The 15,074-nt window shown below is 40.2% G+C and overlaps 1 protein-coding gene and 1 long non-coding RNA gene across 2 annotated transcripts; both read right to left on the reverse strand.

The window, feature by feature from the left end:
- Positions 1 to 1,245: 1,245 nt before the first annotated feature.
- On the reverse strand, positions 1,246 to 1,660 carry LOC143889980 (uncharacterized). The gene is made up of 3 exons (XR_013255071.1): positions 1,595 to 1,660; positions 1,426 to 1,518; positions 1,246 to 1,347 (listed from the first exon to the last, which is right to left on the reverse strand). It is a non-coding gene; the product is annotated as an uncharacterized LOC143889980 (long non-coding RNA).
- A 7,479-nt stretch (positions 1,661 to 9,139) lies between these two features.
- LOC143891036 (uncharacterized) lies at positions 9,140 to 11,854 on the reverse strand. The gene is made up of 5 exons (XM_077395692.1): positions 11,372 to 11,854; positions 11,188 to 11,326; positions 10,527 to 11,070; positions 10,128 to 10,436; positions 9,140 to 9,530 (listed from the first exon to the last, which is right to left on the reverse strand). Exons 1-5 carry the CDS (start codon positions 11,852 to 11,854, stop codon positions 9,140 to 9,142), a joined length of 1,866 nt encoding a protein of 621 aa, XP_077251807.1.
- Between the last annotated feature and the right edge of the window lie 3,220 nt (positions 11,855 to 15,074).

A 15,074-nucleotide genomic window follows, 5' to 3' on the forward strand; every position in this document is an offset into this window, starting at 1 on the left:
AGCAAAATCATCCCTTTACTACCTCGTTCACACAAAAAATTTGAAATCGGATACAAGAGTTTAGCATATCCCCAACCACTGTTCACATGAAGATTATCTATAGTTTATCATGTCCACAATGATGATATCACTCATCACAATGATGATGTCACTCATCATCCATAACTACAAAAAACAGATAACATCCAAGTCCATAACTACAAAAAGGCACTACAAACATAAAAGTAACTTAATTGCTCGGTGCTTCTTTAACCTGCAAAGAAAGTAAAAAAAACAAAAATAAAGAAAACGATTAGTAAATATATGATAAAAAAATATATTAAAAACCAAAATTATATCATAAACTTACACAAAAAGATGGCCAAACGACATGTCCTCCAGCCACGTCTCTAATAGTTTTCCGTCGTCCTGATGGTCTTATCAAAAGTTCATCGCCCACTATTATAACCCTGACACTAACAAGAGAGAATCCTGGCCCAATCGGTGTGCCATCAACTATCGTCGCCGGATCTTCGCTCACAAGAAGTCCTTTCGCCAATTCAATCCCCGGTCGTGCCAAGCTCATCAAAATAACCTAGGCAACATTAAGGAAATGAAAACTTGCAAATTACACAGTCAATGATAGCAGTCAAGTATTGGAATTAGCTGCATGAAAATGTAAAATCAATTATACCTCTGTGGAGGAGCAAGGCGGGTGACTTGCAGGGGGGAAGTCACATCTCGTGATGGAGTCGCATCGGCAGTATTCTAAAATTATTATAAAATAGAAATGTTATGTAAAAAATCTCATTTTACAATTTTGTATCTTAGTTGTATGCAACATAATTTCAAACATTATCTGCCTACCACTAAAATTTGACATGAAATTCTGAAGCTGCTGGTGACCTCCTCCTTAAACTGGCGAAAATCCTCCCTAATTTGTTCTTTCTCATTTCGCTCTTCTTCAATCATTCTCCGATAATCCATGTGATTCGGTGATGGCCCAAAACAATCAATTGGGGTCGTACCAAACCCCATCATCCGTACCCTGCCATGTCTCTCTGATCCCATGAAATGGGCAAAGGCGTCGTCTCTGGAAATTGCAACGTTGCTACTGGTAGACTCGGGATGCTCCATCTCGTACTGTGTAAACTTTTTCTGAAAATAAGAAGAAGAAAAAACAATAGAAATAAAGCTTAACATAAATCCGGCCAAATAAATAAATAAATAGCATATAGTATTGGCACATTATATTTAATAACATACTATCAGATCCTCTGACGCTTTACCAACAATCTTCCCATTTTTCTTCGTATGAGTAAGCTTGAATAGTTCAGGGCGGCTAAGAACCTTGCCACTTCCTTTCTCCTGTCAACAGGAAAACAATTTTATCATGTCAAAACCAATATATAAATAAGGAATTAAATTAGAAGTTCAAGAAATTACCAGATCATAGCGTTTACATGCGAAGCTCTGAGTCCCATTTGTGTGCATCATCACTTGTTTGGATCGGTTAGCCTTGTTCGTTATACTGCGCTTCTGAAATTAGCAACCAAATATAATAATGTTAATTTTTTAATATTAATGTTAAAACCAAAATAAGATTGCATTTTACCTGAGCAAGCGATGACTGCCAATGGGCGCAGAGACCCGTCCACTGGTCACCAATTACTCTATCATCTGTTGTAGACACCCCATTTTGACCGAACCTTAATTTTCAAAATCGAATAAAATTTTGAAATCGAGCAGGTGCCTTAAAGCCAACCTGAGTCTCGAAGCATTGATCCTTGTGTAAATTCGGGAAGGCGGAAGAGGGGCATATCATCAAAGTAAAGGAGTGCCAATACTAGTTCCCATTTGAAAAATAGAAGAATTTATGCCCTATTTCCTATCCCAAACCACCCCATTTAGGATGGAAGAGAGTGAGAAATACACTAGTAGGGGCTGTCCAGAGCAAGGAAAAGGGGTGCAAATGTATCATTTCCCTTTGGATCTGTTTCGCCCAGTCGCCCCCCTTTTTGCAAAGGACTAGTTATAAATGCATTAGGAGATGGTTGTCCCAGGGAAATGGAGGGGGTGTGTGCAAATGTCTCATTTCCTCTTTAAAAGAGAAAATGAATTAGGGTTAGAGGAGGGAGCCGCATAAGAGGATCGATCTGCAGAGAGAGGGAGAGGGCAAATAGGGAGAGATAGCAGAGAAAGAGGGAGCCGCATAAGAGGATCGATCTGCAGAGAGAGGGAGAGGGCAAATAGGGAGAGATAGCAGAGAAAGAGGGAGAGAATCGGCCAAGCACCATCCTCCCAACCGCCACCGCCTACCTACCCTCACAACCACCACTCCACCATCTTCTCCACCTCCACCAGCCACCGCCTCTATAAACCCACCTCAAACCCATCTCTGTTACCCATCAAACCCTCCATCCCCATCTTGGCCGTCCATCCCCATCTTCCACCACTTCCCAAACCCTCGGCTCCACCATCTTCTCCAACCTCATATCCCAAAACCGCACCTCCATCTCTGGCCAGCTTCTTCCCACCCTCATTTTCGTAAGAAAAGAAGGAAGAGAAGAGAAACAGAGAGGGTGAGGGAGGATAGACTTGCAGAGGGAAGAGAGGGAGCCATCGTCCCACCAAACCTACGGCCATCAGCACCACCTCTTCATCTCCCATGCAGAAACCCCCTAACTACCAAGATCTAAACCCCTTTCCAACCAACCGAAACCCATTTTCTTAAACCCATTTTTATTTTCTCCGGTGGCTTCAACCGGGATCCGGCCGTGCCTTTTCCATCATCACCCTCATCAATTTCATCTCCCCCTTTCTAGAAAACCCTCTTCCATTCCCCATCTCCTCCGGCCATTGCCACCAGCCATTTTCCGGCTGGGAAAAACAGAAACGGAGAGAAACAGAGCAGAGAGGGAGAACTGAGGGAGAAGGAGAGAAATTGCAAAGGTAAGCTCCGTCGAGCTCCGGCAACATTCCGGCCAAGCCTCCTCCGACCAGCCGAGCCGGCCAAACCCATTTCCCCTGTTTTACCCATTTTTCGATCTTCCATAGCAACCTCATTTTCCCCATCTCCTTTTCTACCTTTGGCTTCTGTCAGCCCAACAGCATACAACCCATCCCAACAGACACTTCTTCATTTTCTTCATCGTTCCACCAGCATTTCTCACCCACAGACCCTTCCCTCTCTGTGCATTTCTTGCTGATTCTGCTGAAGAAACCCTAGCAAAATCAAAGAGAACCAAATAGAGAGGGATGTAAAAGAGAAAATTGCAGAGGGAGTAAAGGGGATCCATCATATTTTCCGGCAAGATTCATCGGCCCCTTTCTCGCCGGTGCCTGACTCCTCTACCTGCAAACCCTCGGCACCATTCCCGCACCATATCTCGGTCGAAGCTCAGGTCACTTCCTTCATTTCATTTCAATTCAAGCATGGTGTAGTCTGGGTTTATTAGAGTAAATTGTGTCAATGACTTCTACGTTGTTGTGGATTTCTGCCAATTTTCATTCAAAAGCCCTTTGCAAAGTTTTTAAGAACACTTTTATAGGGTCAAGGAGATTGTGTTTAAAAATATTATTTCACTTTTGCAATGGCCTGTCATCATTTGTTGGTATGAGATTAGCTTGTATCCTCATTGTATTGAATTCCTTATTCAGTTGTCTGTGATTTCCCTTGTTAAGGTAGCACTAGTGAAGCAAGTATGAAGGTTATGATGCAAATGCTAAGCCTGATAACATGGATGAGCAGTAAGCTGGGTATCGACCCAATTGGGGGAAGATCTTTGATTTTAGGTCCAATCGAACTCATCTGAGTTGCTCCCCTTACTCTGAGAGGCCTTGTGATGTTAATTCGATGTATGGCTTAGGTTCTCTTAGGCAGTATGTCTGTCCAAATGTTAGACTTGTGGCATATTGCTTTCTTTTTTTTGTCCTTTTCATCTAATCACCTAATGTGTCAATCCGAGAAGTAGTTTGTGATTTTCCTCTTTAACTTCGTGATTGGGAGGGTTTAGAACCCTATTAAGGTCCTTCATTCTATGCCTTGAGAAATGCAAATGATTCCATATAGTGGTGTGTCTGTATAAGGTTGATAAATTTTTGGTGGGTTCAATCTTGTTTTCTTTCAGAGTGATCTATGTGCATGTGGGGTATTAGCTTTAGAGTCACTTGATTTTTCAAGTGATTTTACCATTAAGATGGTTGTTTCGGCATCTGATTTCATTATTGAGCCTGATTGTTATTTTTTTTTAGTCATCTGTTGAGGTGGTATAGAATGGTTTTGGACTCCCTCCAATGCCCATTTTGCTTTACACCTTGCAGTTAATGGATTTAGTTTTCGAAGTTTTCATTTAGGTCTTGGGTTCTGGTTTCATATTTCCCAATTAGAATGGGGATGTCAACTTTTAGCACTCTCTTAATTGTCTGCACATCTTAGCAGCCGTGCATCTCATTCTCAGTATTGCATATTTTAATCCCGGAACTATTACGATTTTCTCGTTTCGACCTCATACTTGTTCTGCTACTTATGGATTTTGACTCCCTGTTTCTTGTCTAGTTTATGTTTTAGAGGGCTCAATCACTGGATCATGATCATGCTTGGGTATTAATCTTTGTTAATCCTTTTGGATCCCTGGGTTATGGTATTTTAAGTCTCATTTTCACCTTGGTTTGTATGTATTCCAATGGCAGGGAGTTAGGGCTCGGTTCATTGCCATGTCCTTAACTTCATACCTTGATCTCTAGTGTGAGTATTCGAACAATAGGGTTTGGGGTTCGGGTTCTTAAGTTTCTTCGCACGTTCCTGGGGATCCTTTTCGAGGTTCAGGATCGCCATCGATTTTGGGAACACTTTGTCGGGCTTTGGCGACGATGGAACGTTTCTTGAGCCAACCTCTTCCCTTCCTGCCTTAGAGTTTTCGCAGGTTAAGGGATTCTCTCCTCTTAGAGTGTTTAGCCAGTTAGAACCCTTCTCAGGGCAATGATAAGGTTACTTGGAGCCCGTCTTTATGTTTTATGGCTCACCGCTTCACACTTGGATCTGCACAAGTTGATGTCCCATGTATGCACTGAAATTTTTAATAAATTGGAATTATCATAATCTTTTGATATTTTTTTTATATATATTCTTCTCTTGTACTAATCTTTGAGTTAGGTTTTGAAGATGATAATAAATGGACTGCTCAGGTGAGACTCTCTTGAGGTTCATAAACTTGTCTTTTATTTAAATAAATTGTTTTAGGAAAGAAGGAGATCAGATGACTACTCTATTCGATATTATCGACATGAGTACTGTCTGATCTCAAGGCGGGCTTAGAAATATTATCCTGTGTATTTGTGATATCAGATGATTACTTTAGCATCATCTGATTTCACCCCCATATTGGGGCAGTGGTACTTGTGGTTGGGCATAGAAGTGTTTAATGTTGTTTCTTGCTTTATTAGGCTATCCAGCGGCTGGTCTGGACTAATTAATGTTGTTTACCATTTTATGGTTGATATTCTTACAGATTGTGCACTCTTTAGTTGTAAATCATACTTTGCGGATATTTGTTTTGTTCTTATAATAATTGATTGGAAATTTGAGATTATCTGGTAGCCTTTTCTTCTCTCTTTGATAGACTAACACAGTCTTATAGATTTCTGTTAATTTTCTTTAGATACTAGAATCCCCTCTCATTGCGAGGGCGATGAAGGCGCTAGCCCAAGCCCATCCTTAGGGGACTTGCTCAGTCCAAGTAGCATACCCCTCCTTTGTATATAGGAGACTTGTCCAGTCTCATTCTCTTGCTTAACCTCCTCTTTGTGTGTCGTTTGGTTTTGGGAGAACACCCTACTCGGCTTGGCAGCATACCCCTACCCTTATGGGTATTGGGTTGCACATTTGTTGCACCCTACGGCTAGGTAGCTGTCCGGCCCGGCTGGGTGTTTCACCTTTGCCAAATATGCACAAGGTCTCTTATTCCTTTTAGACCCGCCCGGTCTCATTCTCTTGCTAAACCTCCTCTTTGTACGCCGTTTGGTTTTGGGAGAACATCCTACTCGGCTTGGCTTCATACCCCTACCCTTATGGGTATTGGGTCGCACATTTGTTGCACCCTAGGGCTAGGTAGCTGTCCGGCCCGGTTGGGTGTTTTACCTTTGCCAAATATGCACAGGGTCTCTTATTCCTTTTTACGTCATTTGTGTCTCGAGACAAGCCTTGTCTCCTGTAGAGAGTTTCCCCTTTAGGAGGCTTACCTAGCCTCATGTTAGAGTGGCCTCCTCTTTTAGAGTGAGTCTTTGACTCGGTAGTGTTATTAGAGAGTCTCTGACTCATTTGTTCCCCCCCTTTAGTGTTGTTAGTTCGGAGTTTCTCCTTTAGAGTTGTTGATTACTTCGCTTTGATTAGAGGCTAACTCAGTCTTATTAGAGCTTTGCTTGCTTGGGATCTTGGATCGTTTTCTCTCTTCTTGGGACGCTATCTTTCTTGTTGTGGTTCGTCTCTTTGAGGCGTTAGTTGCTTGTTTGGGGTTTCCCCTTTTTGCTTTAGGGCTTTGCCCTAGTTTATGGTTATGCTTGTTTGTTCTCTGTAAGAGTGAATTCATCTAAAGGTCCTGAGCATTGGAAAAGCTTTAAAATCCAAAAACATTAGAAATTTAAAACTCAAAAACATTTGAAAACTTTAAAAATATCAAAAACATTTGAAAGACATAAAAAACCTTTAAAAATCTAAAGTGTTGAGTGTTTCTTTTAGAAGCGTATTAGGCGAGTTCGATTTTCGAACTACGTTGGCTTGATCCTCTTCCACGAGGTACGTAGTGCAGCTTGGGATTCTTATCCCAGGTCCAGCCAAACTTTGTAAATAAACGCTTTAACCCTTCTTCTTCAAAACCTTGTTTTCAGCAAGATCTTCCTCTAGAGTTAGGAGTCTGTCCTAGATAGAGAGTTTTAGAGTTAGGGTTTTTGTCTTTGATATGTTGTGTGCTTGTTTGTGTTGTTTTAGAGTTAGGAGTTGTCTTTTGTTGTGTGCTTATTTGTGTTTGTTTTAGAGTTAGGGGTTTGTCCTAGCTAGGAGTGCCTCCGCCCGGTTAGTTGGCGATTCACATCGCCGACTGATGACTAGGTCTTGGATACGTTAGCAATCCTATTGTTTTCCTTAGGGCATGCAGCCTAGTTACACGTAGGTTATAGGATTCACCTGCATTAGCTTAAGGTTAACTTGCATTTAGTTAGGGCATATAGGGTGTCCTAAAATCTACAATTCACTGGAATTTAAATAATCGTTCAAGAAGCTTTAATAACTAGTCCGGTCTTTTAGATCGAGTCTAAGATAGAGGTCTAGGTGTCTTAGGCATCCTAGCTTAGAATAGACGCGAAGAACTACGTTGCCTTGATTCTCGTGGAGGCGGGGATACGTAGGCTTCTTTGGATGAACATCAGACCATCCGAGGACTCGGGCTAAATCATTTAGAGTCTTAGGATTTGTTGTGTTGTTATATTGTATATTTTGTTGTGTTTTCTTACTTTCTTGTGCAGACCTTATACCTGTAGTTGTGGCATGCATGTGTTCGTCCACCAGAACTTAGACACCAGTTAGGTATGTCACTCATAACCTAGCAATCATTAGGCGACACATCTTTTATTTTATTTTATGGGTGTTTATTATCTTTATCCTCAGGAAATGCATGCTTAGGTAGACGACTCCTGAGGATTGTTCCCATTTCACATGATTTTCACCTAAAACTCTTCAAGGTTAATAATAAATGGCATAAGAGACCAAGTGTTCGCACTCGGGCGAATTGGGGGCGCTCTTCGGACCTTCTCCATTCGTCATCAGGCACGGACCTTTTGTATCTCTGGTTATCCATTGCAAACAGAGCATTTGTTTTGGTTCCATGGCGTGTCCATGGATGGCGACTCTGAGTTATTTTTCAGATACATCTTGGTTTCGAGCCCTGGCTCCTGATCAGGATGTATCTCTTTCTTTTTATATCGCCACTCATGCTATGCTGTGAGGGTGGCATCCGTTTCGAGAGTTCCTTGGCAGAGCTCTCTTCCGTTGTGGAGATCTTAGAGGATTGCAGGAGGGATCTCGTGTCCCTCGCCGCGCTCGTCCTCGGATCGGGTTCCACATCTGTGCATGGGAAACCAGGATCGAAGTAAGTTTTTCTCAAATAACACTTCCAATCTTTCCATTTTGTACCGATATTACTCAATGTCCAACTCTTATGCATCTCATCAACATCATAGTAATCCTAAATTGACATGTAAGAAGTCTTTAATAGCATGGAATTATAACAAAATTTAAAATCAAAATAATACTAGCTTCCTAAAATAACTTGTAGGAAGTTAATAATACAATTTATTTTCATCGTACCTGAACAACTTCCCACGCATCTTCTTTCTTTTCGTTAGGCACTTGCCTCCAGTCGAATTGGTCAATTGGTAACTTAGCAGCAAGTCTTGCTATAGTGCCCAAGAAATTTGTGAATTTTTTCCCTATTTTTCCTACGGGCTGGCCAAATTTATTAAACACTACTCTCTTCCTTTAGCTCCTAGGGCGTCCCCATGTATCTTTGCAGTAAGTGGGACCACGTCTCTTCCAAAACCTCCTCGACGAGGAAGCAACATCCTGTGTCTTAGGAACAGAGGAGGGCTGTGTATGCAAGTGCCTGACCTGGTCATCCAGATCCTCGGTCTGCTCATCCCCCTGTCCTACCTGGGAATCATCATGTGTATCTTGGGCCTGAGAATGTGAGGGTGGCATAGTGAGATTGCGTTTCCTCATGTTTGATCACCTGTACATGATTAACAATTGAGATTGATATCTTAAATAATAAGCATACAACTATTGCAAATTGATAACAATTTAATGATTTGACATTTAAGTGGAGATGATCATGTATCCATCAAATTTCAAAAGATAGCAGGTGTAAGTATTTTAGTAAACAAAGCCTTTAAATTTAAGAACATTAAGAATAGAGCAACATTTAGTGATTCAAAACTCCCAAATAAGATACCCCCTCAACCATTTCTTAGAAAAAGAACAGGTACAAGTGTTCCACTACACAAAGTCTACAAATGTAAGAACATTAAGAAAAGAGCGACATTTTGTCAAAATTCAAACAAATCAACCATCAAAGCAGTACACCAAATAGAGAAAGAGATATGATCCCGTTTATTTATCGTTGACAAAGGGACTCTCATCGCCGTCACTATCATCTGAATCTGTATCACATTCTTCATCATCTGGTATTGCCTGGGTCAATTGTTCCAACGGTTCATCAATTTCTGTCCCTACTATATCTATTTGTTCGCAGGTATTTACGTCTTCCAAATTTTGGATTTCTGCTGCCTTGGTCTGGACATCTCCCTCATCATTGTTCCCATGTACCTCATACAAGTCCCTAGGTTTTGTCTTCACAACCACATGCCAGTCTTTGTTACCGGGGTGATCTTGCACGTAGAATACTTGCTCAGCTTGAGATGCAAAGACAAAAGGCTCATTTTTATAAATATGACGTGTCATATTTACAACTGTATAACCGAACGCATCTATTTTTATTCCCCTGTTCGGTGTTACAACATCAAACCAATCACATTTGAAAAGCAATGCATCCGAAGTAGTTAAGTTCAATGATATCTGTTAAAACACCGTAATAACTAATATCTCCTGCTATTGGATTCTGATCCCTAGCACTTGAAAAACTTCTTGTATTTGCAGTGACAACAACTCCACAATTCTGTGTTTTCCTTTTCTGTTCGCGAGCCTTCGTGTGAAAGCGGAAACCTTTACTAATAAACCCTTTGTATTTCCTAGCGACGGGCGCTGGCCCCCCAGCTAACCATCTAAGCTTTTCTGATATATGCTCACTCTTTGTCCGCTGCAAATTTTGAACCTATTCAAAATTTGATAATGATTAGCAAACACCAACGTGTATGCTACATAAAGTTGAAGAGTAGCTTAATGTGGGTGTGAGCTGACATGTGTGCCAAACCAAGTTGGAAATTTTTTATTGTGAATTTGCTCTATATCCCTTGCCCTAGTACGAGGATGCAGCCTTTGAGTATGGTTTACATATTCTCTACATAAGCATTAATGTACGTAAGAGAAAAGAGTTTCCAAGTATTTACCGAATAGATTAAAGACAATTTAATTGGCTTACGCAATAAATGGAATAACTGCAGGGCAGTTGAAGAGAACATATCGATGTGCCTGTTCAATTGTGGTTTGATCTAAAGGGCAACTCTTAACTTCGCCTAGAGGGCGTCCTGCTAGTGAGAATATAGAAAATCCTTCTTCCATTTCAACATGTGCATCTTCATCATTCCTTACCGGGCGATTCAACTTTGATTGAACACCTTCCAAATATCTTGAACAAAATGTCAAACATTCTTCTGCCAGGTACCCCTCTGCAATAGATCCCTTGGGACGACTTCTATTGCGCACATATGACTTTAATGTGAGAAGGTACCTACACAATCACATCGTGGATTACTTTCACTAATATGAATTTATAGAAACCTTTAAGATCGAATCAAATTTTTTGATGAACTGTGCATACCTCTCTATGGGGTACATCCATCGGTATTGTACCGGTCCAGCCAACATTGCCTCATCCACTAAATGAATAGGTAAATGCACCATAATATCAAAAAAGGCAGGAGGGAATATCTTCTCCATATGGAAAAGTGTTAGTGCAATCCTATCTTGTAGTTTGAGGAGGTCGCCTACATTGAGGACTTTTGAACATAATTCTTTGAAGAAGTTACATAGCTCAATCAATACGGAGCTGACGTTCATAGGTAATGATGAGCGTATAGCTAATGGAAGTAGCTGCTGCATCAAAACATGACAATCATGACTCTTCAATCCCGAAATCTTGCGCTCTCGAACATTCACACGTCGCGAGATATTTGAGGAATAGCCATCTGGAAGCTTGACATCCTTCAGGATGTTGCAAAGAACCTCTTTCTCCTTTGGAGACATTGTGAAGCATGCTGGGGGCAAGTATGTTTTGTTCCTTATAGTAGTCACTGGGTGAAGTGTCCTTCTCACTCCCATTTCTTGTAAATCTAATCGTGCTTTTACACTGTCCTTTGTTTTCCCTTCAATATTCAATAATGTACCAATTACACTGTCGCAAACATTCTTCTCAATGTGCATCACATCTAGGTTGTGGCGCAATAAGAGCGATTCTCAATAAGGAAGATTGAAAAATATACTTTTTTTCTTCCAATTATGCTCCTTAGGAGGCTTCTCTTTTTTCTTAGCAGCGGAGGCAGAACTGTTTTCCTCCAAGGGACTCTCCTCTTGAACCCTCGTCTTCCCACGTTTACCTTGCTTCTTTCCACCGGTATCTTGCTTCTTGCCAAATGTGATGTTAATGATTTGTAGTTAATCCAGTACCTGTGTCCTTGATAGGGGAATCGGAGCTAACCTCTTCTCCTTAGTGCCATTAAAAGAAGACTTATCAGACCGAAATATGTGGTTGGCCTCTAAGAATCGTTGGTGTCCCATGTAACAAAACTTCCTTCCATGCTTCAAACGCAGAGAACATGTGTCCTTGTTACAAGAAGGACATGCCAGTTTCCCTTTGGTGCTCCATCCCGATAAGTTAGCATATGCAGGGAAGTCGCTAATCGTCCACAAAAGTGATGCATGCATATGAAATGTCTCCTGCCTCGATGCGTCATAAGTCTGCAAACCTGACACCCATAATTCCTTCAACTCTTCGATCAGAGGTTGTAAGTAGACATCAATGTCAGTCTCGGGACTAGAAGGGCCAGGAATTAACATTGACAACATTATATATGGTTGCTTCATGCACATCCATGGTGGAAGATTATATGGAATGAGCACAACGGGCCATGTGCTGTGAGCAATACTCATCGTCCTAAATGGATTGAAGCCGTCGCTTGCTAATCCAAGTCTAACATGCGAGGTTCAGAAGAAAACCACTGATATATGTAGTCAAAAGTTTGCCAGGCCGTAGAGTCTGCAGGATACCTTAATATATCGTCTTTGGTACGGTTCTCATAATGCCATGTCATGAAAGAAGCCGTTTTAGTTGACAGATACAACCTCTGCAACCTTGGCTTCAAAGGAAAATGATGCAAAATCTTTGCAGGAACTTTCTGCTCTGTTGTGGATGAATGGGTTCTCTATTCATCTGAATTCACTTCAATTGTTTTCCACCTTGAAGCCTCACAAATACGACATTGAGAATCATTGGAGGCTTCCTTCCAGTATAGCATACAATCATTGGGGGCCCAAATCCCTAATAATCTTCTTCGTTTCATAAAAAGGACTTCGGTAATGCTTCACCCTCAGGAAGTACCTCTTTCAACAACTCAAGCAACATGGTGAATGATTTGTTGCTCCACCCATTAAGACACTTTATGTGAAACAATCGAACCACAAAGGATAATTTAGTGAACTTGCTTCCTGGGTATAATTTTTGCTCCGCATCTTGTAATAGTTTAAAAAACTTATCTGCATCTCCACTAAGCTCGTCCATTCGTGCATCTGTTGAATGACCCTCCTCATCTAGTGGTCTATTATCATGATCATGGCTCGATCTTGGGTGTATATCATTCAGTAGTTCGTGCATTTCATCTTGTATAATTGGTTCATGAGGTGCTTGGTATTCATTATTACTCACAGCACGAGATGACCCTTCCCCATGATTAACCCATCTACTGTAGCCCAAGAGCATCCCATTCCACAACAAATGTCCCTCGGCCTCTTCTCGATCAACCAATCTAACGTTGCCGCATTTGTTACATGGGCAGAATATCTTTCCTCCATGAGCTCCATGAGTAAACGCGAAGTTAAGAAATTGAGAAACTCCTTCCTCGTACGCTGGGTCATTCCTATTAAAATTATACATAATCAATCCAATTTCTTCCACATTTGAAAAACCTAAACACTATCATAGTCATACCTTGGAAGTTGGATCCAACTTCGATCCATGACTTTTTGAGATTTTTCCGTAGATGCGTACAACTGAGGATGCCAGGTAGATCACAATATTCAACTTATATGAACATCCTAATAACAAAGGTCATTGCTTTTGAAATATTAAAAAATCACCTTTTCAATACATTAACATGTATAAGCAACATGTATTAAAAAGGGTAGTTGACTCGCGGGCATAAGGGAATGCGATGTCGAAAAGAAAGGATTGAATGGATGAAGACATGTTGTCCAAATTTAAGAAATATTTAAGCAACCTACTTCTCTAATTCACGACATGTTGTCCAAATTTAAGGATTGATTGAAGCCGTCGCCTAAAGTGTACTTGAGGCGGATTAAAATCTGATCACGTTGTTGAAGGTCGTCATCCACCGCTTCAATGGAAGAAGAGCCTGAATTGTACGATGGTATTATAGGAGGCTTTCTTCCGTAGAGTGCCTCGAACATTGTACTTAGTACTCTGGTATGTTCAGCAAGAAGAATCGTCCAATCAAAATGCAGAACCGAAGAGATCGAACCCGGCAAGTTTGTAAGAAAGTGCAAAAAAACCGAACAGCTTCTCAAGGACTGCGTAGGAAGGTATTCCTTTTCTTTGATTTGTTTGATTTAGATCCTTCCTAGTTCTGTTCTTCATGAATTATGTTTTGATGTAATATGTTTATGGTGTTCTGCGTTCTTGTTTTCGTTTTGTTGCTTGATTTGGTTAAGAACATGATTAGTATTCTTTCTATTGATATTGATCTCTTTAGATGCTGTTTGGATACATGGATTTTATAATCCATGACAAGCTAAAAACTGGGCTTTATAAGCTAAAACCTAGATCTTATAATTCTGGAAATGCACAATCCAGGTTGTAGCTTATAAAATCTTGGTTTTAGATAATAAAATCCAGGTTTTAGCTTGTAAAATCCAGAATTTTACAATCCTGGATTATTAAATCTATGTATCCAAATGGCCTATTAAGATTCTGTTTTCTTGATTGGTTTGGTGTAGGGATGAGTTGGATTTCTATTGTTTTATTTGCTTAATTTATTATTTTCTCTGGTTCGCCTACTTTTGTTAATAGAGATCAAAATATTCATAGGTGTTAATAGGGTTTCTTTTATAATTGCTAGATACTGACTTTCAAACATGAAGTGGTGGCGTTAGGTTTTGGATTGGATCATGATTGCAGGCTTCATAACATTTTTAGCCTAAAAGGTTGAAGAATTTAGGGCAATAAACAGTAGATACCCAAGTAAAGGACTCTCAGTTTCAAAGTTTCAAAGGTTTTCATTCCAATCAATGATTTTGTGGGAGCTATTTGATTTCTTTGTATTTAGAGGAATGCCTTCGCACTTGGAAGGTTGTAGGCATCATGGGAGCGGTTGCTGTTTTCTTAATGAGCATCTTTTTTCTTTTCTGTAGTTTCTCAGGTAATAGTATTCATAGAGAGTAGAGACACAAATTATTTGCTTTTAAAGGTTTCTCACATAATTCGTATTCAGAGACATTCTTTAGTTCTTTCTTTTCCATGGCCAAGATTGGATGGTCTCTATCCAATTACTTGGTGTTGGACCCTATCTTCAGGTAGCTCAATTGTTGTTTTACGGAGCTACCTTTCTTTCCTTCATTTTCTTTCAACTGAATCAAACTTTATCGAAAACCAAAAACGGAAATGCAATCACATAGCTAAAGAGTAAGACTTATTGAATTGAAGATCAAGCATACAGTTCCAATACAATAGATTGTTATAAGGAATTCCAGTCGGCAAGGAAGATGTGGTTCTCGTGTATTCTGTCCACAACACTAGAATCAAGAGTAGGAACATCTGTTTTTCCTTTTTATCCTTTTTAGTGATGGTTTTACAGTTGTATGAGGGACATTTTAACCCTCCTAAATGAATATGAGGGTTAAAAACATGTCAAAGTTCAAACCCCTCATTTTCACACCTTTGTGGAACTTATTTATCTGAAATTTTTAACTATTAAAAAACTCCATTTTTCATAGCTTTTTTCCAGAACGTGGAATACTAGAATGGATGAAATGCCGAGATGTTCCGTTCTAGTGAGCAAAACAAAATGCCTGCCGGGATGGTATTAATAACTAAACCTTAAATCGAAATATTCAGGATCAAGAACATATTCCTTTTTTT

The sequence above is a fragment of the Tasmannia lanceolata genome, unplaced genomic scaffold, assembly GCF_043159265.1.
Source record: "Tasmannia lanceolata isolate RefF3 unplaced genomic scaffold, GAP_Taslan_0.1 ptg000013l, whole genome shotgun sequence".
Lineage (NCBI taxonomy): Eukaryota > Viridiplantae > Streptophyta > Magnoliopsida > Canellales > Winteraceae > Tasmannia > Tasmannia lanceolata.

What these genes read in the sequence shown, in the direction of transcription:
- LOC143891036 (XM_077395692.1), bottom strand. Translation starts at nt 11,854, where the DNA reads ATGAGTATTGCTCACAGCACATGGCCCGTTGTGCTCATTCCATATAAT. An exon ending in GCATAATTGGAAGAAAAAAA is followed by an intron (nt 11,071 to 11,187) that starts GTATATTTTTCA and finishes TGAATATTGAAG; the next exon opens with GGAAAACAAAGGACAGTGTA. An exon ending in TGGATGTACCCCATAGAGAG is followed by an intron (nt 10,437 to 10,526) that starts GTATGCACAGTT and finishes GTGATTGTGTAG; the next exon opens with GTACCTTCTCACATTAAAGT.